Source organism: Sorex fumeus, unplaced genomic scaffold (assembly GCF_029834395.1).
Source record: "Sorex fumeus unplaced genomic scaffold, SorFum_2.1 ptg000093l, whole genome shotgun sequence".
NCBI lineage: Eukaryota > Metazoa > Chordata > Mammalia > Eulipotyphla > Soricidae > Sorex > Sorex fumeus.
The window spans coordinates 6,103,016-6,128,057 of record NW_026606150.1 but is presented as its reverse complement, the minus strand read 5'-3'; the positions used below and the strand labels follow the sequence as shown (position 1 = coordinate 6,128,057).

Sequence of the window (25,042 nt, the reverse complement as noted above, 5' to 3'; positions counted from 1 at the left end):
AGAATCTCTCCAGCGACAGTGTACCCACTATTTTGGAGATTGAGTTTATATAATTTGTAGACTCACAAACATACCTTGGCTTTTTAGAAATTACAGATGCTGCTCTGACGTAAACATTCCAGGCCACCAAGAACCTCAACCTTTGCAAGGGAGACCTCAATGTCCAGCACCAATGTTTCAGCGCAGGGTCAGAGCCATAATATAGTGGGGAGGGCACCTGCCTTGCACAATGTCTCTGATTTTGGTTGAACCCTTCCTAGAAATGTTTGTAAGGTCATTTGAATCCTAAGTGTCTCACTAATATTTTATCTTAAGACTCAAAGAACCAATGCAATCAGCCAACTATATTTGAAAAACACATAAATGTGAGATCTTCTTGGAAAACATTTATTTTGCTATTAAAACTAATGAGAGATGACAAAGTAGAAATACTTCAGAAACATGATACTCGAGAACAAAATCCAAGTTCATGTTGTAGCAAGTATAAATTCAGGAGGTCACCAGGAAAGGACCAAAAATGATGACATTAAGAAACTACTCCCACCCCCAGCAAAAAAAAAACCCATGTAAGTTTCCAAATCACAGATTAAACTAGGCCTAATATTTTTTCTCTTATTAAGAATAAGAGGTAAAAAAGATCAGAATTAGTAAGCATATGACATTACAAAGGAATATAAAAGCCCCCCCCCCCTTTTTGGGTTTTTTGATCTTGAACCTGGTAGTGCTTGAGACCTAGGCGAGCTAATAAAGTATTTCTAGCTCTGTGCTGGGGGAACATATGGCCTGCAGGCTTGAATGAAGGTCGGCTACAAGCAAGGCAACACCTTAACCCCTGTTAGTACTCTGAGCCCAAGAATCTATTTTTTCTCCCTCCCACCCTCCACCCTTTGGGCTATGTTGGTGGTGCTCAGGGCTTAATCCTGATTCTGCTCAGGGGTAACTCCTGGGGGTGTTTGGGGGTACGTTATGAGGAGCTGGGGATTGAATAAAGGTGTCAGTGATTGAACTTGGATTGGCTGTAATGCCCTGACTATTACACTATCTCTTTGACCCCAGAATATAAATTTTTTAAAAGAATTGTATTGATTTTATGGTGCCAGAGACAATACAGTGGGTAAGAGTGTTTGCCTTGCACGGAGATGGCCCAGATTCCATCCTTGGCATCCATATTGTCCCCCAATTCTGACAGAAGTGATCTCTGAGCACAAAGCCAGGAATAAGCCCTGAGCTCTGCCAGGTGAGGACCCCAAACCAAAAAAAATATATAAGTAAAGTAAGTAAAGGCCCTCCCGTTGTTCATCGACTTGCTCGAGCGGGCCCAGTAACGTCTCCATTGGAGATTTTGTTGTTACAGTGTTTGGCATATCTACCAAAAACAATATGTATTTTTTGACTTGGGAGCCACACCTGGCTGTGTTCCGAGCAAACTCCTGGCTCTGTGCTCAGGAATCAGTCAGGGGACCTTATGGGCATTTGGGGATTAAACCCGGGTCAGCTGCATGCAAGGCAAATGCCCTACCCACTGTATTATGACTCTGGCCCTACAATATGTCTATTTTAACCTCATTGTCTATACCTCGTAGTTAAATTGGAACTTTCTTTTTACCTTTTTTGGGGGAGTCACATCTGGCCAATGTTCAAGACTGACTCCTAGTGGTGCTTAGGGGACCATATGGGTACCAAGGATCAAAGTTTGATTGGCTGGATCAAAGTGGTATTGGCTGTGTGCAAGGCACAAGTGCCTTACTCATTTTACTAGTAACTCTCTGGCCCCTGAAACTTATTTTTTGTTTTGGGGCGACATCTGGCTGTGCTCAGGATCTATTCCTGGCTCTGTGTTCAGGGGAGCATATACAATGCCAGGGATCAAACCTGGGTTGGAAGCGTGTAAAGCAAGCGCTTACCTGCTATCCTATTTCTCCAGCCCCAAGTCCTGTAATGTTCTACTTAAAAAAGAATGTGTGGTTACAAAAACATTGGCTAAAACTGCAAATTAAGTTTTATATGTACAGCTTGCCTTTCAACTCCTGCTCCACCCCAAAACTGGCTTAATGGAGTATAAGATCTAGTTACTGAATCCTCTGAATCCTCCATTTTCCTTATTTCTTTATTAGTGTCAGAAGAGGAAAATTTCTTTCCTTCCCCTCTCCCCTTCCCTTCCCTCCGTCTCCCTCAGTCTCTTTTTCTGTATTTGGGCCACAACTAGTGGTGCTCTGGGCTTACTCCTGGCTCTATGCTCAAAGTTCTCTCCTGGTGGTGCTCAGGACTATACGCAGTGCCATGGATCAAACTGTATATGGTCTGCTGCATGCAAGGTGAATGCCTTAATATCTCCACTTTCTGGCCCTAGAATACACCTTCTTAGTCCACTGAAAACCCAGGCCCTCATTTGCGTATTTACCCTAACACACAGTCTGGTTCCTAGCAGTGACAGGCATTATTCACGCAGTGGAATAAGTTCATTAATTTATAACATCATTTTATACTGTAATAATGATACTGCTTCCGCCCCTCTCGGAGAGCCCGGCAAGCTACCGAGAGTATCTCGCCCACATGGCAGAGCCTGGCAAGCTCACCGTGACGTATTCGATATGCCAAACACAGTAACAACAAAGTCTCTAATGGAGACGTTACTGGGCCCGCTCGAGCAAATCGATGAACAACGGGAGGACCGTGACCGTGAATGATACTGTTTATCCTGCCCCCAAGCCACACACAGTATGTCTACTAAGTTGGTCAAAGTGTTTAAAAAAATTACAGGATGTGTTTCATTCAGTGACTTGTGTAGCCAAATATATCGACAAATTAAAAGCCCTTCCGGTCTCTGTGCAATAATATACATAAACATTTATTTTATTTTTTATTTTTGGGCCACACCCAGCAGTGGTCAGGGGTTACTCCTGGCTCTGCGCTCAAGGATCATTCCTGGTGGGGCTTGGGGAGAATCATATGTGGTGCCAGAGTCTGAGCCTGGGCTGGCTGTATGCAAGACAAGTGCCCTGCCTGTTACACTTTTTCTCTGACCCCCTAAAGACCTTTCCCCACTACACTCTGTCCAGCATAAATAAATAAAATACGTATCTCAAGAATACAATCTCCGAGGGTTTTTTGTTTTTGGGGTCAGACAAGGTGACACTCAGGGATCCATCCCCTCTGGCTGAGTTCCGGAGACCGTATGTGGTGCCAGGGAGTGAACCAGGCAAGGCAAGGGCAGCAATTGGACCCGCTGTACTGTCGCTCCAGTCCCTAGAATACAAGCCCTGAGTTTTAGAAATATGAGAATATCTCACATAAGCAAAACTCCATTTTATCTTCCGTTCACTTTTAAAAGTCAAAGTTACCCATAAGGTTCTCAATGGGATTCAATTCAGACCGATTACCTTCCCCTGAACTTTACCAATTAAGTGCTAGGCTCAGGGATCACGCCTGACGAGGCTCGGCTGAGCCATATATGGTGCAAGAATTGAACCCAGGTGGGCCCCGTGCAAGGCAAGAGCGCTCCACCTGCTGTCTTATCCCTGTGGACGGCGAGTAAACACTTTTTATGTTTATTACAGGTTTTATTTCTGGGCCACACCTGGCAGTGCTCAGGGCTTACTCCTGGCTCTGCGCTCAAGGATCATTCTTAGCTGGAGACCCAATGTGGTGCCAGGGATTGGATTCGGGTTGGCTGTGTGCAAGGCAAATGCCCTTTCCCCTGGTACTATTTCTCCTGCAGCTAAAACCTTTATTTCTTCAGGGGTCACACCTGGCAGTGCTCAAGACTTACTTCTTGCTCTGCACTCAGGGATCACTCTTGGTCAGTTTTTGGGGACCACATGGGGTGCTGGGGATCAAACCCGGGTTGGCCATGTGCATGGCAAATGCTCTACCTGCTATACTAGTGCTCCAACTCCGGAAACCATAAACTGCTGAACTGAGAAGAACCTTCCCCCTGTCCAGAACCATTTTTTTCCCTCAGAACTTTGAGACTTCCCAAGCAATTCAGAACTCTGGAGATAGTGGACACAGGGTGGCACACAGGCCTGGTATTGGTCACCTCTTTCTAACACGCAAGGGAAGCGTCTTACCTGCTACACTCTCTTGCTGGCCCCTGGTCAACACTTCGTTGGTGGTGCTGTTGGTTTCTGGGCCATTGTGTAGCTGTGCCCTGGGCTTACTCCTGGCTCTTTGCTCAGGGATCACTCCTGGCAGGCTCGGGGGACCACAGGGAATGCCGGGGATTGAACCCAAGTCAGCCAAGTCAGTGTGCAAAACAAACACCCTACCCGCTGTGCTCTCTCTCAACCCTCCGAGTCAACACTTACGATGCCCCCTTTCCATCTAACTCATGATTCTAATATTCTGGGGTCCTTTCAACACTGTTGAACTTAACACACCAGAATCTCCAAAGTCCACTTACCATGCCACCAAAACAGCCGTATCTTCATTGAATTTTGGCTACCTCACTTGCCTTCTCACCCGTGGGCTACTTATTGCGAGCGCTGTTGCCGCCAGGACAGGAAATAATTCCTCCCGAAGGAAGGAGCACTCAGGCTTGCTTTGCCTGCACTGCAGTGCAGCCTCTCCTTACACTGTACTCTCCAGCTGCGCAGTGATTGGGCATGTACTCTGGAACCCAATGCTTTCTATCGCGTAGGTGATGCTGTTTCACAGTACTCGACCCCTAAACTCACTGTCCTAGAAGTCTCTGATTAAACAGCTGGTCAGGTGCAGGATTTTGTAACCCATTTGATCTTAAGTGAAACTACCTGCAGAGGTGGTTCTAAATCTGCCTCTCCTCCAAGCAGCTGCCTCTGACTATGGTAAACAAGAGAAGGTGTGGACAGTCCTGCAGGGAGAATTCAAACACTGTCAGTCTCTGCAGCCATCCACTGGCCTCTTGTCCCCTGTGCTCTGGCCTGCCTTCCCCAGTAAGGTGGCCATGCCGAGAAACAGAAGAAAGCTCTCTCCGGCACTCCCTACCGATGCTCCTAAGACCCAGTCTCGTCTGAACTTATCCCCCAAGCCCCCTTGCAGCCACCTTTACTGTCTTTTTTTCTTTTTTAATTAAAAAAAATTGAAGTGCCTCAAGATACTGAGTTACAAAGCTCTGTTCACGGTCAGGTTTCCGTCATACTCATACAGTGTCCCAACACCCATCCCCCCACCAGTGTACATTTCCCAGCACCAGTGTCCCCAGTTTCCCTTTTGCCCCCCCGACCCCAGCCTCTCTCTATGGCAGGCGCTTGCTCGCGCTCTCTCTCTCTCGCTCTCCCCACCCCCCATTTGAGCATTATGGTGCAATACAAGATACAGAGAGGCTGTCCTGTTTGTTCCTTTACCTCCTTTCAGCACGCAGTTCTTATCCAGAGTGATCACTTCCAACTATCATTGCCAAAGTGCTCCCTTCTCTATCCTAGCTGCCTTCTCCCCCAGCACTCGAAGCAGGCTTCCAACTGTGGACCAATCCTCCTGGCTCTTGTTCCTACATAATATTAGTCTCTCATATTATGTTTTTTATATTCCACGAAAGAGTCTAATCATTCTATGACTATCCCTCTCTCTTTTTTTTTTTTTAATTTTTGGGTCACACCTGGCGATGCTCAGGGGTTACTCCTGGCTCTGCACTCAGGAATTACACCTGGCAGTGCTCAGGGGACCATATGGGATGCTGGGAATCAAACCCTGGTTGGCCGTGTGCAAGGCAAACGCCCTACCTGCTGTGCTGTCACTCCAGCCCCTATCCCTCTCTTTCTGACTCATTCACTCAGCATGACACAGTCCACATCCATCCATTTATAAGTGAACTTCACAATTTCATTTTCCCAAACAGCTGCATAATATTCCGTTGTGTAGCTGTACCACAGTTTCTTTAACCAGTCATCTGTTCCCGAACACTTGGGTTGTTTCCAGATTCTGGCTATTGTGAATAGTGCTGCAATGAACATCGAAGTACAGGCAGCATTTCTGCTGTGTGTTTTTGGGCTTCCAGGGTATATTCCCAGAAGTGGTACCTACATGCAGAAACTTGACAGTCACATGCAAAAATATGAACCAGACCTCCTTCTAATGCCAGGGACAAAAGTCCTATCAAAATGGATTAAAGACCTCAATCTCAGTATCAGACCTGAATCCTTAAGACACATGGAGGAAAATATGGGCCGAACTTCATAACACTGAAGCTAAAGGAATCTTCAAGGATGAACCACCACTCACTGACCAAGCAAATGGAAGCAAAGATAAACAAACTGGACTACATTAAACTAAGAAGCTTCTGCACCTTAAAAGAAATGGTGACCAAGACATAAAAAACAGTCCACAGATTGGAAAAGTTATTTATGCAATACCCATTTGATAAAGGGATTAATATCATACACATACACACACACAGCACTGGTAGAACTTTACAAGAAAAAAATATCCAACTCCATCAAAACATAGGGAGAAGAAATAAACAGAAACTTCCTCAAAGAAGAAATACAAATGGCCAAAGGACACATGAAAAAAATGCTCTACATTGCTAATCATCAGGGAGATGCAAATCAAAATAACAATGAGATATTATCTCACACCACAGAGACTGGCACAGATCAAAAAGAACAAGAGTAACTAATGCTGGCATGGATGCAGGGAGAAAGGGACTCTTCTTCTTTGTTGGTGGGAATGCTGAGTGGTTCAGCCTTTTTGGAAAACAATGTGGGCATTCCTCAAAAAGCTAGAAACTGAGCTTCCATACAATCCAGCAGTTTCTTTACCAGTTTAATATTAGGCCCCACTTTTTTCCACATTTCCCCTTAGTATACCTCTTCTCAAAAGTCTGTCTTTACCACTTAAGTGAGTTTGCATATTTATATCATGGTACTTGACCTCGTACAACTAAATGGTGGATTAAAATAAGACTTCCTGCCACTGGATTCACAGGCATCAAAGTGATCCAGAGACACGCAGGACTAAAAGGATAGTTTTCTTTACATGAACTAGAAATATTGATACCTGTGTCAAAATAATGCTAGTGAGATATAAACTTAGAAACCTTTCTTTCATTGTGAAGTTAACAAGTCTCAAATTTAGTTTGTCACAATTTTAATGTTTAATATTAGAAAATTACAATTTGGGACTAGAGATAGTACAACAGTAAGGCACTTGCCCTACATGGTGGCCAATCAGGGTTCAATTCCCAGCACCCCATTTGGTTCCCCAAGCCCAGCAGGAGTGATTCTGAGTGTTGAGCCAGGAGTGACCCCTTAGCACTACAGGGTTTGGGTCCAAAGCAAGAGTCACAATTTAATATTTCCAACATGGACCTATGATGGAATAGCTACAGAAAAGAAAAACAAAAACAAAACCTTTTTTCCTAGGGGGAAAAACCCTATAATCAAACTCTCAGTATCATACCCTTAACAGATGTCCTATCACAATGAAAAACAATAAAGTAATGTCCTTGGTTCTCTCAAAATTGGGAAGTGAGGTAGCACCCGATGACGTTTAGGGTTACTCCTGGCAGTGCTGAGGGAACCATATGGGACGTCGGGGATTAAACCTAGCCATGTGCAAGGCAGACGCCCTACCCTCTGTACTATTGCTCTGGCCCTGTTGTTTATTATTATTACATTCAAAAGGTTTCATTAAGTATTTTTGGGTCATACCTAGCTGTGCTGGGGGCTATTCCTGTGCCTGTGCTTAAGGGGTCACTTCAGGAGGTGTTCAAGGTATTACGCAATACCAGGGATTCCTGCGTGCCAAGTATCCCATATGGCCCCCTGAACACCGTCAGGCGTAATTCCTGAGTGCAAAGTCAGGAGTAACTCCTGTGCATCGCCGGGTGTGACCCAAAAAAGCAAAAAAGCAGAAAAAAGAAAAGTCTATTAGCTGTGCTCAGGTCTTACTCCTGGCAGGATTCTGGGACCATACCATATGCAGTGCCAGGGATTGAACAAGGTTGGCTGCACGCAAGGCAAGAACCCTACCTGCTTGTATTATCTCACTGGTTCCCAAAGTATGTTTACCCTTGTTTTGTAGCACATTAATCATCAGATTAGGAAATAGGACTACACCTACCTGAAACTTTGTCTTTTCCTCCCCTAAATAAAAGACAAATGGCACCACCTGCCTCTTCTAGAACAAACACTGTAAAATGAAACACCCACTTTTTATCACTGTTGGAGAACCAACCTCAATAGGCCACTACCCTTTTCTCATTTGTTTACCTTTTCACTGACGCGTAAAGAGAATAATAGAACGACAAAGTCAACTACCGAAAGAAGAAAGTTCAGGGTCTATGCTGGTCTCTGGAATCATTCTGATGAGCACCTCAGTTGGTAATAAGATGGCAAAGAAAAAAAACTTGAATCTGAAATCAGGGATAAGACCTACTATGAAATATTCAGCTCACTTCCCCATAGGTCACACAAAATTATTCCCTAAAATGTAGATTTATAATAATTTATATTAAAGTTTAAACATACGTTACAAATTGAGAACCTGCTTTCTAATATACATTCATATCTGCACCCAATACATAGCACCGACCAATGATTACTTATGAGGAAAGACTTAAAACAACTCCCTTTAATTCAGAAAGCTCAAGTCTGGATTCTTTAAAAAATAAGTCTATGGAACTGGTTAAAAAGTTCAAGAGAGAGCGTCTTCTTCTTTGAAATCAAAAAACATAAGGGAGAGGCTAGGCTCTAAAAATTACTAATATTAGGAGACTCATAAAATGTGCAAAGAAACGACATTTTCTCAAAAGTTGTTTCACTGTATTAAGTCAAGATACATTTAATTTGTTTGGTTTTGTTTTTGGGCAACAACCAGCAATGTTCATAGGTTATTCCTGCTTCTGCACTCAGAAACTACTTCTGGTGCAGCACACAGGGGACCAAATAGGATGCTGGGGATCAAAACACGTGCAAGGCAAGTACCTTACCTACTGTACAAGCTCTCCAGACCCAAGTCTAGATACATTTGAAATTAATATGCTAAACTTACTCAACATAATTCAATGTAGAACAATTTCTTTTGTCTCAATCTGGTTAAGGTGATTTTTTTTTGTTTGTTTTGCTTTTTAGGTCACACCCGGCGATGCTCAGGGGTTACTCCTGGCTCTGCACTCAGAAATTACACCTGGCGGTGCTCAGGGGACCATATAGGATGCTGGGAATCGAACCTGGGTCGGCCGCATGCAACACAAACGCCCTACCCGCTGTGCTATTGCTCCAGCCACAGAGGTGATATTGTTGAGACAATTTTTGATGTAAAATAGACCTCAGGATAACTTAAGTATAAAGCACATCTTTTTTGTTTTTGTTTTGGATCACACCCAGCAGTGCTCAGGGATTACTCCTGACTCTGTGCCCCGCGATCACTCCTGGTGCTGGGAATAGAACCAAGGCTTGCTGCATGCAAGGCAAGAGTCCTTCCCACGGTACTATCTATCACTCTGGCCCCTAAAGCACTATTAAATGCTAACATTTTCTCAAAATCTCATTATTTTTAGGGTTAGTGTGAAACCTGTGTTCTTAGGACTAAACTTGAGTCCATACAAAACATACGTTAGTATTTACCCAACGGAAAATTAACGCCACCCAGGAAGATGGACATTATGCAGGCAGTACAACATATACGTGCATGTGGTCATTTTCAGAGTCCTCACGTCTTCTCTAGAATACTGAAACTGAGTGCTCTAGCCAGATCAGTAACCGTCACGCCAGGACCATCCCTTACCTTGACATCAGCAATGAGGGCATCTTCGTCTTCTATGCCCGTGGGGACACATTTCTTATGCAGTGGCAGAGACTCCAACTTATCTACAAGGCAGCGAAGGCCTTCAAGCTCAAAATGGGTTAGGTGCACCTGCTTGTCCTTGCGGGGGCTACACTGTGGATCCCACACTTGGCCATTGTGGGAACCTCGGCTGGAGTCTGAGGGCGAGTCCCCAGACATGCTTTTCTTCAGCGTCGGAAGACTTCGGCACGTCTTGCCCATCCCATCATAATCCAGGTTGACGCCATTGGCTATAGGGCTAGTGAGAACGGAACGTCTACTGCTCAAGCGCCGTGTTTCTCGATCCAAGGCCTCCTCATCCCCGTTTCCAGAGTCCAGGCCGTTTAACTCCAAATCTGCCAGTATGAAGATAAAAAAGCAGTGAGAATGGGGGCCAGAGCAATTGTACAGGAGGTTAGGAGGTTTGCCTTGTAGAAGGTGGTCCAGAGTTAGATTCCTGGCACCCCATGTGGTTCCGTGAGCATTGTCAGGAGTAATTCCTACAGAGCCAAGAGTACCCATGAGCACTGCCAGGGTGGTCCCCCAAAAACAAACAAGGCAGTAAGAATATACCTGATTGGCTATGTGATCAGTGAAAGTAGGCATGGCATGAGGAAGGGGCCACGATGTTAATGTAATATAGAGCATTTTGGAGAAGTCTTGTAAATCAATAAACCAGTACTACAATATGTATGATGGCAATGATCTCTTTTTCCCAATCTGTCTACTTGGATATCAGTTAAGGGGCAAAAGATATAGTATAGTCGGTAGGGTACCTAGCCTTGCCTTGCATGTGCCAGGCAAGATTCAACCCAGGCATCCAATACGGGTCCCCTGAGTTACACTAAGAGTAATTCCTGAGTGCAGAGTCAGGAGTAACCACAGAGCATCTCCAGGTGTGACAACCAAGACCCCAAAACACCCCCAATAAAGATGCCAGTTAAAGAATAGGATCCCAATCAAAAGGATAATAATGATGATTGTCAACTGGATTTTCAAAAACTGGCAAGGGCCCACTCTTTGAATTTCACGTTTCAAGTTTAATATATGGAGTTATAATCTCACACTGTGCTTTAAAAGCTTAAACAATAAAAATCTCTCCCCCCCCCCCCCCCCAGTCTCATAGATTTAAGGCCTTTTCCTCTTGAAGAAACCTGTGTTCAAAAAAATATTTCAGGGGCCAGAGAGAGCTCAAGTGGCAGAGAACATAAGTAGCATGCGCAGGCTCTGGGCTCAACCCCCAGTTCTGCTGTGTACCGCCCCCCCCCCCCCCCCCCCCCCGCTAGGCTGATTCCTGTGGGAGTGGGTAGGGCCCCAGCACTGTTTCGTGCAACACCACTGCCCCCTGCCCTGTGCTGGTTTGATTCCTGTCAGAGTGGGCGGGGCCCAGCAATGCTGCTGGGCTCCCTATGAAAAAAACGGTGCGAGAGTGGTACAGGGGTCACAACCTATGACCTGGTTGTGGTCAGCCCTAGTTTGATCCCCAGCACCACAGCCTTAGGCTTGTGCCCTAAACCACTGGCCTGGCTGGAGAAGAATTTTTGGGAGGTGTCCCAAGGCCTCGTGAGCACCATTTGGGTGGCTCAACAGAGGAGAGAGGAGGGCCAGAGAGACAGTACAGTGGGTAGGGCTCTTGACTTGCACATGGCCAACCCAGGGTGAATCCCTGGTATCCCACTGGCCCCCAGAGCACCAGCAAGAGAAATTCCTGACTTCACAGTCAGGAGTAACCCTGAGCATTGCTGGGTGTGGCCCCCAAAACAAAAACAAAAAAAGGAGAGAGGAAAGAAGGGGAAAGGGAGAGGACAGATTTTAGAGTTTTAGCAATCTGGTTCAAGGGTTTAGGGATTTTACACTTGTTAACTATAAGATCACAAACAACATTAAAAGGTAAAGGCCCTCCCGTTGATCGTCGATTTGCTCGAGCGGGCCCAGTAACGTCTCCATTGGAGACTTTGTTGTTACTGTGTCTGGCATATCGAATACTCTCGGTAGCTTGCCGGGCTCTCCGAGAGGGGTGGAGGAATCGAACTCGCGTCGGCTATGTTGGCCGCTTGTAAGGCGAACGCCCTGCCCGCTGTGCTATTGCTCCAGCCCACAAACAACATTATTTTATCTTATTTCACCTCTATGAGCAACAATGTGCCAATGTGCAAAATGTGAATAATGACATTTAACTCACAATAATAACTTTATATGTATTAATGTATTAACCAAATTTATATTCTAATATCTCTATTTAAAAACACATATACAAGCAAATATCTATATATATCGCTTATAAAGGAAAAGGCCTTAAATCTGTGAGGTGTTGTTTATTTATTTAGGTTTGTCTGTCTTTTGGACTACTCCAAGCACTGTGTGGTCCAAAAACCAACATATAGTTTGCTTAATCTGGAATTTTTTTGTTTTGGCCACACGCAGCAATGCTTAGGGGTTATTCCTGGCTCTGTACTCAGCAATCACTCCTGGTCAGCTTGGGGGACCATATGGGATGCTGGGGATCAAATGCAGTTGGTCATGGGCAAGGTAAATGCCCTACCCACTGTACTATCTCTCTGATCCCTAGTATGGAATTTTTTTAGTCTGAAATATTTTAACAGTTAGTTATTATGGAGCTGGAGCGATAGCACAGCAGGTAAGGCGTTTGTCTTGCATGTGGCCGAGATGGCCGACCTGGGTTCGATTCCTCCACCCCTCTCGAAGAACCAGGCAAGCTACTGAGAGTATCTTGCCCGTACAGCAAAGGCTGGCAAGCACTCTGTGATGTATTCGATACGCCAAACACAGTAACAATAAGTCTCACAATTTGTTATGAGATGTTACCGGTGCCCACTCGAGCAAATCGATGAATAATGGGAGAACAGTGCTACAGTTATTATGATATATTCATAATTTATGTTGTGCCAATGGCCATTCTTTATACACCTTTTCTTTTGGTTGTTGTTATTTTGTATTTGGGCTAACCCTGGCATTGCTTTGAGTTCATTCCTGGCTATGTCACAGATCACCACTGGCATGCTCAGGGGCCATATGGTGTCAGATATCAAACTGGGGTCTGCCACGTGCATTACCTCTCTAGTCCCTAGCATTAATTTATGTAGAAAATTGTAATTTTTTTCCTCGTAAGTTATATAGGAATAAACTTATTTTATTTTTGGGCAATACCAAGTGACACTCAGGGATTACTCTTGGCTCTGCTTGGGGGACCATATGGGATGCTGGGATAGAACTTGGGTCATATGTGTGAAAGGCAAGCACCTTACCCACTATCTCTATGGCTCCTTTATAGAAAGAAGTTTTTGAGTGTTCCCAGACTCCCCAAAATAACTAAATCATACCAGACAGGAGCTGGAGGAGATCTATACTTCATTCAATCTAGTAATTCACATTTGGGAAGATCACCTATAACCAGTGCTCAACTCCAATAAATAAATTTGAACCTTCCAAGTAGGTACGTACAACGGCAAAATATAAAAGCAAAGATGTACAGGCTATATGTGCACTCACACTCAGTTGTCTTGAAAGTTCATGTTAGGAGACCACTTACCCATGTTAAGGGACTCTTTCTGAAATTCCTTAGTTAGGTGGGAGCGGTTGGTTATGCAGTAAACATAGCGCTCCAACACGTACCAACACATCTCATAGTAGAACGGATATCGGAACTTATTTGGAACCTACAAAGGAAAAAAATAATGAGAAAAGCAAGCTGATAATTTTCAAGGAGCATAAGTAAGACAAATCAAGTTGCTGCAATAATTAGTCCATGAAAAACTTTGTCAGTCTGCAAACGCAGTTTGGCATTTGGAGCAGTAAGTGACTCTGTCAATGCAGAAAACGCTGGCCTTGGGAAACAGTGACTAAAGATAAGAGGTACTTGGAAAAACTATTCAGAACTACCAAAAAAGTTGTTTTTCCTTCAAAAGTGAACAACCAAGTAAGCCAAAGGTATAATAGAAATTTTAGATAAAAAAAAAAGAATGATTTCTAAAAACTGACTTTCAGATAGAATCTCATAGGACATCAAGAGTGATTTTGAGGGGCTGGAGTGATAGCACAGCAGGTAGGGCATTTGCCTTGCAAGCGGCTGACCCGGGTTTGATTCCCAGCATCCCACATGATCCCCCAAGCACTGCAAGGAGTATTTCCCGAGTGCATGTGCGAGGAGTAACCTCTGTGCAACACTGGGTGTGACCCAAAAAGCAAAAAGAGTGATTCTGAGTTAAATGAGAGTGTTTTACTATAAAAACTGTGTCTCTTTTGAAAAGTGTCCTGGAGCGATAGCACAGTGGGTAGGGCGTTTGCCTTGCACGCGGCCGAACCAGGTTTGATTCCTTGGTCTCTTTCGGAGAGCCTGGTAAGCTACCGAGAGTATCCCGCCCGCACAGCAGAGCTTGGCAAGCTCCCTGTGGTGTATTTGATATGCCAAAAACAGTAACAAGTCTCACAATGGACGTTACTGGTGCCCGCTCGAGCAAATCGTTAAATAATGGGAGGACAGTGCTCTTTTGAAATATTTAAAATGTTTTTATTACAATTTCAAATTTCTAAAGTTACCATCTTTTGCAATTTTATTATTTATTGCTTTTTGGGTCACATCCAGTGATGCACTGGGGTTACTCCTGGCTCATGCACTCAGGAATTACTCCTGGCAATGCTCGGGGGACCATATGGGATGCTGGGAATCGAAGCTGGGTTGGCCGCGTGCAAAGCAAACGCCCTACCTGCTGTGCTATCACTCTAGCCCCAATATTATTATTCTTAATAAGCAGAAATGCACTTATTTGTTTTTGAGCCACACCAGGTGGTGTTGGGGGACTATTGCTTGGGGGCGCCTCAAAGACCCCAGGGCTGGGGACCAAGCTCCACCCTCCTGCACGTAGAGCATACACTCCAGCTCATTGTGGTATCTCTCTAGTTGAGAAATTAACTTTAAAAAAAATATTTAAAATATACTGCTTCCTCTCTTACTGTTATTAACAGGACAAGTCCCTGTAACTTCATCTGTCCTTCATCTGTCCCTGTAATACCCGTCTTGTGTTTTTCAGATAAGCCCTAAGCCAAAAGTAAAGTTTCTAAACATAGGTAGTAAAACAGTTAACTGAACATATAGAATAAACAGGTCAGTTCATTAATTGCTATTTTTAAATTTTCACTTTGTTTTTGCTTCCAGAATGACATCAACTATGCATCATCTAGAAAAAACTGAGAAAATAAGGTAAAGGTAAAGGTAAAGGCCCTCCCGTTGATCGTCGATTTGCTCGAGCGGGCCCAGTAACGTCTCCATTGGAGACTTTGTTGTTACTGTGTCTGGCATATCGAATACTCTCGGTAGCTTGCCGGGCTCTCCGAGAGGGGCGGAGGAATCGAACTCGGGTCGGCCATGTTGGCCGCTTGTAAGGCGAACGCCCTACCGCTGTGCTATCGCTCCATACAGATTTTGCTTTATGAATCACACCCAGCAATGCTCAGGGGTTACTCCTGGCTCTGCACTCCTGGCGGTGCTTGGGGGACCAAATGGGACGCTAGGGATTGACCCTGGGTCAGCAGCATACAAGACAAAAGACCTATCTAACCACTCTGGCACCCTAAACATATTATTACAGACCTTAGTTTTCTTATGCAACACCACAACTGAGAAGGCAGTACACATCTTTACATAATGAAGCATGATGGTTGGAGTATTAGTTATCAATTAAGAAAAATATGCAAATTTAAAGTTGTACACCTTTAGCTGATAAAAAGCACTATACCAAATTATCCTAAAAACGTGAAAATGAAAACAAGGCTGAAAAGAATTACATGCTCTTTCACTTTATAAAAATTCAAGATACCAAAGATTTATAAGAACCAGAAGTTCCACAACCAAACAGGTAGATTTTGTTAAAATTTTCTTATCAGAGTTCCCAAAATATTAGATTTTAATGCAAAGAAAAATGCAAGTTTTAAAAAATAAACTACTGGCAAGTACTTACCCGTGTCCGATCTTCAATGTTGTATATTTTTAACTGCATAGGGATATTGAAACTATGCAAAAAATTGCCTCCAAACACTAATGTATCTGTTGGAGTGTACACAGCATGAATCCAGCCTAGAAGAAAAGGTATAAAGGGGACAGGCGATCAGCGCCCCTGGTAACACGGATCTCGGCTAGGGTGAGGGCTCAGAGGGCTGGATTGCACACACAGCACGCAGGAGGACCTAGGATCAATCCCTAGCAATGTATGCACCCCCTTCCGCACTGCTGGACGCACCCCAGCACCACCAGGCCTGTCTCTCTTCTCCCCTCCCCGAATGACATCTATCTAGATATTTAACACAGCTCTCTCAGAGAAGCAGTAGGAGATCCCCAAGGTCACATCTGTCACTCTGATCTTGCCTCTTAATGGTTGGTTGATACACTTAATCTCTTGAAGCCTCAATTATCTTCTATAGAACAAGCAAAAATTATACTTGATATGGTTGTTTGTAAACATTAAATGATAAAACATATGTAAAGAGTCTAGCATATAGCATTTACTATACGCTGCTTCAATTTACTGGAGCACCTACCATGAATAATAAATACAGAAGAGTTCACATGTATATATACTTAAAAATATTATCATTATTATTATTTTTGAAATGAATAGATTTTATTTGAAGGATTTTTAAAGTGTGGAGAGTGAGAGAGTAACATACTCAAGAGAGAACATGGGCTTCTCCAAGGGCAGAGAGAGCCCCTACACACATCCTAGCATTAGACACAAAAGCATGAAAGTGCGCACCTCAAGAGGGGAGATGCAGGAGACACATGTGCTCGGGCACCACATGTGCTCGGTCACGTGGGCGCAAAGCAGCACATGGGCTCAGGCAGCATATGCGCCTATACTTTATTTTTTTATTTTTTTGTTTTTTGGGTCATACCCGGCGATGCACAGGGGTTACTACTGGCTCTGCACTCAGGAGTTACTCCTGGCGGTGCTCAGGGGACCATATGGGATGCTGGGAATTGAACCCGGGTCGGCTGCGTACAAGGCAAACGCCCTACCCGCTGTGCTATCTCTCCAGTCCCTATACTTTAAAATTATTATTATTTATAATATATATTTGGGGTAGGTGGTTGGAGCCACACCTGGCGGTGCTCAGGGCTTATGACTCTGTGCTCAGGGATCACTCCTGGCAGGCTGGGAGATCACATGAGATGCCGGGAACTGAACCCAGGTTGGTAACGTGTAAGTCAATTACTCTACCCACTGTACCATCACTCCAGCCCTGAGTTTACATATAGTCACACTGACATCCCACAAAAAAAAAAAAAAATGAAAGTGGTATTTAGTACGTAAATGCATAGACAAAACTGTAATATAGATCTGTGACTCTTTCTAAGCACTTATTTTAGATCCAGAACGTTCTTAGTTTATTTTGGATTAAAAATATATTACTGATTCAGGGGCTGAAGTATCTGAATATCGAGGTGGGTTCCAAATAGACTGGTAGGAAAAGCCTCTATTTCTGGTATATACCTTTAGTAGAAAACCCTTATTTAATATTTTCAGGGTTTTTTTTTGGGGGGGGGGGGTGGGACACACTAGGTGGTGCTTAGGAGCTACTCCTGGCTCTAAGCTTTGGGGGGGAGGGGTGGGTTGTAAGGGGAGGGTCGCTTCTGCTGGTGCTCAGGGAACCATGTCACGTGGCACCCGGGATCAAACCAATGTTGGCACCTGCAAGGGAAGTGTCTCAATCCCAATACGATCTCTCCAGTCCTTTGTGTTTTGGGACCACACCCAGCAGGGCTTACTTCTGGCAGGGTTCAGGGGACATAAGCAGTGCTGAGTCAAGCTCCTTACCCACTGTACTATCTCTCAGCCCTTTCTTTTTTCTTTCTGCTTTTCGTATTTTGGGCCACACCCAGTGGCACTCAGGACTTAACTTCTAGCTCTACAAGCAGGAAATTACTCCTGGTAGAGCTAGGGGAGACCACACGCAATCCTGAGTTGGTCACATGCAAAGAAAAGTTGTACCTCTTACCTGCTGGACTATCTTTCCTTCCTTTTTGTTTTCTACCCACACCCAGCAATGCTCAGGGGTTACTCCTGGCTCTGAACTTAGGAAGTACTCCTGGTGGTGCTCAGGGGACTGTACAAGATGCCAGGGATCAAACCCAGGTTGGCCAGCCACATGCAAGGCAAACAGCCTACCTGCTGTACAATCTCTCTGGCCCCATCCCAATTCGTATTTTGGGCCCTTCTATTTTAAATACATTCCCAAGATGTACTCCACAGCAACAGAAAAGTACATCACTGTTCATTATCCATCCCAACACCGCAACCTGTGTGTAACTCAATCCACTCTTTCCTTATCCTTGAAGAAAAGCAAGTGGCAACAGTAGACAACTCACTTTTCTCCACTGCTTACCTGAGGGAATGACGAAGGTATAGCCCTGCTTGAGCTCAATGCGCTGACAATCTGACACCCGGTCACCCAGAAAGATGTCTCCCTGTTTCCCTGACAGCAGCCAATTCTCGTACAGCTCCAGGTTGTGGGCTGTAGGGGGGATGAGCCAGAAGACCTGTGAGTTAAAAAACTTCAGTCTGTTAACAGCCATTGACATGACCCAGTCGTCTCCCTCAACTGCTAAGTTACCAAGTTACGAGGGATAGGCAGGGGAGGGCCAGTGATGCTCCCGCCCATGAGCTTTACCTCCAGGGAAATTCTAGAAGTAGGTCTTTTCAGTCCCTCCCTGAATCTGATAGTATCGGGGCATCTGTGAGGTTTGATTGCAAAACCCAGCACCCACTTATGGCTCAGAGAAGAGGAGCCTTTGGCTTGCTACCTAGGTAGCCCTTACTCCTGGCTGTCTGACCTCTGCAGGCCTAAGAAGCATGTTAGCTGGGATACTATTTTCAAGAATCAGACCAGTGTCTTTGTTCAAAGATGGTAGCCAAGACCAAAAGCACAAAACTTAAGCGCTTAAAGAAACTGACCCAAAATAAAGCAAATACAATTTTAATTTGGAGGTACAATTGTTAGAACTTAGGACCTCACATTCTAAAGCAGTTTTTTTTTAAAATTCCAATTCTACTTTTCTTTCATAAATGCACTCACTACGAGTAAGGGAAAAACAAGTTATCTAAGCCTCTGGTATTAATTCCAGGCTTTCATTTCTACACAGCATAATATTCTGGATAAGATGGGGCGTATTTTTTAAAAAATGGGGCATAATTTTTAAAAAATGAATCAGCATAATCTTTATGTATGTGTAAATCCTGGGAAAAGACTTAGGCTGGGTTTCTTTTAACCAGAACATTTCAGGCCAATACTCCTTCTATACAGGGAGAAGAGGTTTGCATCCTAATTTATTGATTTGTAAATCTATCCAAATTTGGGTTCCCTTCTACTTAAGAGAAATTATCTTTTCCTCCTATAGCCTCTTCTGTGCCCTCATTAGGTTCCCTCTGCTTTAGGAGTCTAAAAAACAGGACTGTTTGGTTTACCAAGTACTGTGCAAACAGTGGTGTAATAGCAGTGGGTTTGGTGAATTCTAATTGCTACTGAACCTTTGCCAAGAGGGAAACTTAATCTATGATTCTCTCTAGGTTAAGTATACTTTTAGGCAAAACTGCCTAAAAAGATTCATTTCCAGGATTTATTAAGCATGCATGAGCTGAAGCAAGGCCACAAAACCAGCTTCATATTCCAACCCGACAGGAGCTATGACCGTACCTTTCCCCCTTGGTGGATGTGATACCAAACAGAGGTACCACCGAAGTCCACATGGAAGTCAGTATAGCAGCCTCGAACACTCATTAAACAGTACCTGACCCAAAAAGACAACAGTATTAATGCACTGACAAGAAACGCCAACCAGTCCCAACCAAGGCCGCTCTCCCTGTAAATCCTCCCCGCTGTTCTATACCTAATCAATTCCCAGTCACAGAGGAATATTATTTTAAGTGACTGCATTAGCAGGAGACCCCCTCTCCCCCCCCCCACGTCACACTTCTTTTAACAATGGACTATGAGACTCTAATATATACTCTTCCCTTCAGAAGTGTAAAGGCCACTCCTTAAAAAAATTATCACTTTGATAATTTTGGACTGGGACCAAGGATGCAAAGATGTTTGATGAGATCATTCTGGTCTCCTGTAGCACTGTAAGAACAAGTGTAGCACCCTAAGAATTGCTTACTTCTGCACTTTAGGATACTGCATCTCCAAGATGGCATTGGTTGATTCCGTCTGGCTTTCCTTCAAATGTCTTGGCCACATGTTGTCTACCCAGTCAATGAAATCCACCTTTGAAAGGAAGGAAGAAACATTTAAGCTTCAAAGGAAGTTGCCATTAAAGAGAAAATTTTTTGTTTGTTTTGGGGCCACATCTGGCAACGCTCATGCCAGGGATCAAACGTGTGCAAGGTAAACACCCTACCTGCTACACTATCTTCTTGGCCCCTAAAGAGAAGTTTAAAGTCAAGAAAAATAAATTTCTCAAAATAAACACTGACTTATTTAAATAAAAGCAAATAATTTGTTCATCTTTTTTGTGTGTGTTTGGGCCATATGCAATGCTGGGGATTGGACGTGGGTCAGCTATTAGGAAGGCCTGTGCTGTCTTTTTTGTCCCACTCCCCCTTTTTAATTTCTGGACCACACCCAGCTGTTCTCAAGGCTTACTGTCTGACTCTGTGCTCAGGGATCACTCCTGGCAGTGCTCAGGGGACCCTATGTGGTGCTGGGGGTACCTGGGTTAGCCATGTGAAAGGCAAGCACCTTACCCACTGTACTCTCTTTCATGCCCCATTGGTTAATCTTATTAAGGTCAACGAACAAATTTCTAGAAACAACTGTTAAATGAGAATAAAAACTAATGGCTCCATCAATGGGATTTTAAATACAGAACTGATCAGGGCCGCAGAGATAGTATAGCAGGCAGCACACTTCTTTTAAGCTGAGCCCTACCAGGTGTCGCTGGAAACTAAAATCAGAACCATAACTAAAACCAAGAACAGAACAAGACAAAACACTCCAATGAAATAGGGCTGGAGGACTAGGGCAAGGATTAAGGAGAGCACCTTGAGCACTGCTGGGTGTCCCTGAATATAGCTGGCAGCCCCCAGCATCAGCAGGGTGGCCTGGGTAATTCCCAGTACCATAGTGCCCCAGGCGAACTTTACCCTGACACTGCATTCTGGCCAGTTAGCCAAGAATCACAGGGAGAGGCCCGAGGCCACACTTCAAAAGCAATCCCTTCACAAAAAATAACACTAATTATAAAATTAAAACTATTTTATCAGAGTTTAAGAATTTCTTTTAAACTGTATGTGTTGAAGGAAATAAGAAATAAAGTAATATAAACCTACTTGAACTTTGCACAATAAATTAGGAGCATACCTATGCTTCTGAACATCTGAATTCAACCCTGAACTCTAAGACCCAGACTGAGACAGATTAAATGAGAGCCAGCCACCATGAAACCAGGCACAGCACTGATGATGCAAACAACTAACCTCATTTCTGCCTTTTTTAAAGAAATTTTGGGGTCACACCCAGCAATGCTCTGGGGCTTCTCCTGGCTCTGCACTCAGGAATTATTCCTGGCAGTGATCAGAGGACTTAAGGAATGCTGAGGATGGAACCTGGGTTGGCTGTAGTAAGGCAAGCGCCCTACCCGTTGTAGTATTTTCTCCAGCCCCTAATTTATGACTTAAAAAATTAAAAAAACATTTATCAAGCCGGAGAGAGAGTACAGCAGTGAAGGCCCTAGCCCTGCATGTGACCAATCAGAGTTCTATCCCCAGCAACCTGTCTGGTCCTGAGCCTGCCAGGAGTGATTACTAAGTACAAAGCCAAGAGTAACCATTGAGCATTACCAGGTGTGGTGTGGCCCCAAAACAAAAATAAAACCAAACAAAACCACTTATATTTGGGCTTGAGAGAATACAGGTAAGGCACTTGCCTTTCATGCACCTGCTCTGAACCAAACCTAGTTTGTTCCCCCGAACAACATATGGTCCCCTGAGCAACTCCAGGGGTCACTCCTGAAGAGTGCAGCTGGCCCATAAGTACCACCACGTGTGGCCCCAAACCACCTCCCCACAGAGTAAATAAAGAAACTAGAGATGAAATGGTATAAAAAGAAGTATCATAAGTTTTGCCACAAATCTATGTACTCGATCATTTGTGTCCCTACACACAAACACATGCAACTCTGGAATAAATCCCAACATGCAGGATAAAGCAAGGAAGGCAAGAGAAACTGTCGGAGTTAACTTGGGGCTTTATTTCAAAGAATAATTTAGCTGGTCAGGAAGCCAGCAGCTACTTGTTTTTGTTTTTTCTCTAGGGGGGCACACCCACCTGTGCTCAGGGATCAATCCTGTGCGAGACTCGGACCATGTGTGGTGCCACAGATCAAATCTAGGTGGGCTGCATGCAAGGTGAGCACCTTATCTACTGTACTCTCTCTGACCCATGGAGGTCAACAATTTTTTTTTTCTTTTTGGGTCACACCTGGCGATACTCAGGGGTTACTCCTGGCTCTGCACTCAGAAATTACTCCTGGCAATGCTCAGAGGACCATATGGGATGCTGGGAATTGAACCCGGGTTGGCCCCGTGCAAGGCAAACGCCCTACTCGCTGTGCTATCGCTCCAGCCCCGGAGATCAACAATTTTAACCAAGCATCTACTGAGTTTAAAGCACTGAATGAGTCCCAAATTATTTGTTTCCTTCCAAGAAAATTTATTCTCTGTTCTCTCTCCTTGCGCCCCCCCCCCCAACCCTTGGAGGGAGGTGAGGGGTCCTTCCAAGTGGTGCTCAAGGTCTCGGGGGCATGGTTGGCACTATCTGGCTAAAAGTGTTGGTGGTTAAGTGCCAGAGCTCAAAACTTGGGACTCTGAGGTGCCAGGGATTCTTCAGACCACCATGGCAGTACTCCAAGGCTTCCATTGCCACACCTGACAACACTCGGGAGGCTTCAGTGCTACACCCAGCAATGATCCAGAGTCCAGGTGGGCCAGTGACTGAACCCAGGTTGGGTGCATGCAAGGTATGTGCCCAACACCCTGTACTGCTGTTTCCCCAGCCCCTACCTTCTGTTCTCTTAATGTCATGAGCAGCATCTCTCGGTACTGCCCTCAGATACTTGTTCAATACCCTAAGACTTTGGGGTTTTTTAGTCACAAACGGTGGTGACCAGGGGCTTGGGGATCCAATACAGACCTCCAAATGCAAAGCAGTCCATTGCACTCTCTCTCTCTGGCCCTCAGTATACTATAAATTCATGTCTGAATGTGGAGAAAAAGCATAGTAGAAATTCAGGAGTAATACTGATCAGGGGTTCATTTAGAGGATGTTAACGTTTATTTCCGGGCCACATCAGGTGGTGCGCTGGGCTTATTCCTGGTTCTATGCTGAGGGATCACTCCTAGAAGGCTCAGGGGACCATGTACGATGCGGGGGATCGAACCCATGTTAGCTGTGTACAAGGCAAGTGCTTTACCTGCTGTACTATCGCAACTGATGCAGAATTTCTCAGGCTAGATTTCCAGCCTCATTCCAGCCTCCCTTCTTTCAGTGTTGTCAGGTCTCATCTTCATCAACGGAACAGTGTGCTAAAGTGCACATAGTCCTTTGTAGGATTATCTTTACATACGGATAGGTCGCCGTGTAATCCCATCAACGGCCAAGACTCAGAGACTATAAAATCCAGTTCCTATCTGGACATCTTTTTATGACATCTTATTATGTCATTCCTACTTTGGACAAACTTGCAGGCTATCGAATGTAGCCTGCCCACAGGGCAGAGTCTGGCAAACTCCCCGTGGCGTACCAAATATGCCAAATACCAGTAACAATGATGGGTCTCATTCTCCTAAAGAGCCTTGAATATAATCTCAGGGTTAGGATGAAAGAGATGTTACTGGGGCCTGCTCGAGGCAATCGACGGATAGGTCTTACATGTCAAGTCTCCAGTAGAAACAATCACCAGTTTCTATTTGCTCTACACCAATACTAGGCAAGACATTCAATACTCACGACTTAACCTATTCTCTGCAAAAACAGCTCCTGGCAGTCCATGAAAAAATTTCTTCATCACCAAACAAATATTCATAGTGTATCTATTATCTTTTTAAAAACCTACATTTGGGCTGGAGAGATGGAGAGACACTACAGTGGGTAGGGTACTTGCCCTGCCCATGGCCGTTCCAGATTTGATCCCGGCACCACATATGGTCGCCCTAGTCCAGTCAGGATTGATCCCTGAGCACAAAGCCAGGAGTGAGAACCACTGGATGTGCCTCAAAACAGAAAAACTATAAAATACAAATAAGCCTCCCACAACTTCCCTTTTGATTACTGCTGAAATACCAGCAGTAATCTCTCCACATAGCAGAGAACTCAATTTTATACTAGTACCTAAGCACTTAAAAGTTGCCTACTAGGGGCCAGAGCGATAGCACAGCAGGCAGGGCGTTTGCCTTGCACCCGGCTGACCTGGGTCCGATCCCCGGCATCCCATATGATCCCCCAAGCACTGCCAGGAGTAATTCCTGAGTGCAGAGCCAGGAATAACCCCTGAGCATTGCTGGGTGTGACCCAAAAAGCTAAAAAAAAAAAAAAAAATGCCTACCAGACAAATGGTTTAACAACTATAAATATATATATATAGCAATTCCTCTTCTGGGTATAGACTCAAAGAAGTTAAAAAAAGATTTTGGCATATATACACATATGTGAATCAATGGATAACTGGAGAAAAAGATGATATACAGGGGTAGAGGGAAAGGGGAGGGAATCTGACACTGGTGGTAGGATTGGTACTGGAACATTGTATGCCTAAAACTCAACTATGAATACCTTGAAGATCACAGCACTTTAATGAAATTGAAAACAAGAAAATGTACATATGCACAATGGAATGATATTTGGCCCCAAGGAAAGATATCCTACATTGGTGAAAACGTGAACAACCTCCAAAGCACCTACCAGACAAAGCAAGGTAAGTGAGACAGAAAGATTAAATTCCGACTGGGGCTGGAGAGATGCACAGTAGGTAAGGCACTTGCCCTGCACACGGCCGACCCAGGCTGGATCTCCAGCATCCCATATGTTCTCCCAAGCACCTCCAGGAGTAAACCCTGAGCAGTGCCAGGTGTGGCCCAAACTCCCCTCCCCACCAAAAAAAGGGGAAGAAAAGATTAAGTACCATACAAATCACTAATATGTGATAGTACAGTGGGAAGGGTGCTTGCTTCCCACACAGCTGACCTGGCTTAGATCCCTGGCATCCCAGATGATCCCCTGAGCATTGCCA

The 25,042-nt window shown here is 44.4% G+C and overlaps 1 protein-coding gene across 2 annotated transcripts in view; it reads right to left on the bottom strand.

Annotated features, from left to right (window-relative positions):
- Nucleotides 1–25,042, bottom strand: part of KDM2A (lysine demethylase 2A) — a 123,311-nt gene that overhangs the window by 17,969 nt on the left and 80,300 nt on the right. For both annotated transcript variants that reach the window (XM_056132025.1, XM_056132026.1), the window contains 6 exons: nucleotides 19,916–20,022; nucleotides 19,450–19,543; nucleotides 18,142–18,295; nucleotides 15,720–15,835; nucleotides 13,295–13,421; nucleotides 9,706–10,100 (listed from right to left, as the gene is read on the bottom strand). In XM_056132025.1, the coding sequence (XP_055988000.1) occupies nucleotides 9,706–10,100; nucleotides 13,295–13,421; nucleotides 15,720–15,835; nucleotides 18,142–18,295; nucleotides 19,450–19,543; nucleotides 19,916–20,022 (993 nt within the window). The remainder of the gene's footprint in view (nucleotides 1–9,705; nucleotides 10,101–13,294; nucleotides 13,422–15,719; nucleotides 15,836–18,141; nucleotides 18,296–19,449; nucleotides 19,544–19,915; nucleotides 20,023–25,042) is intronic.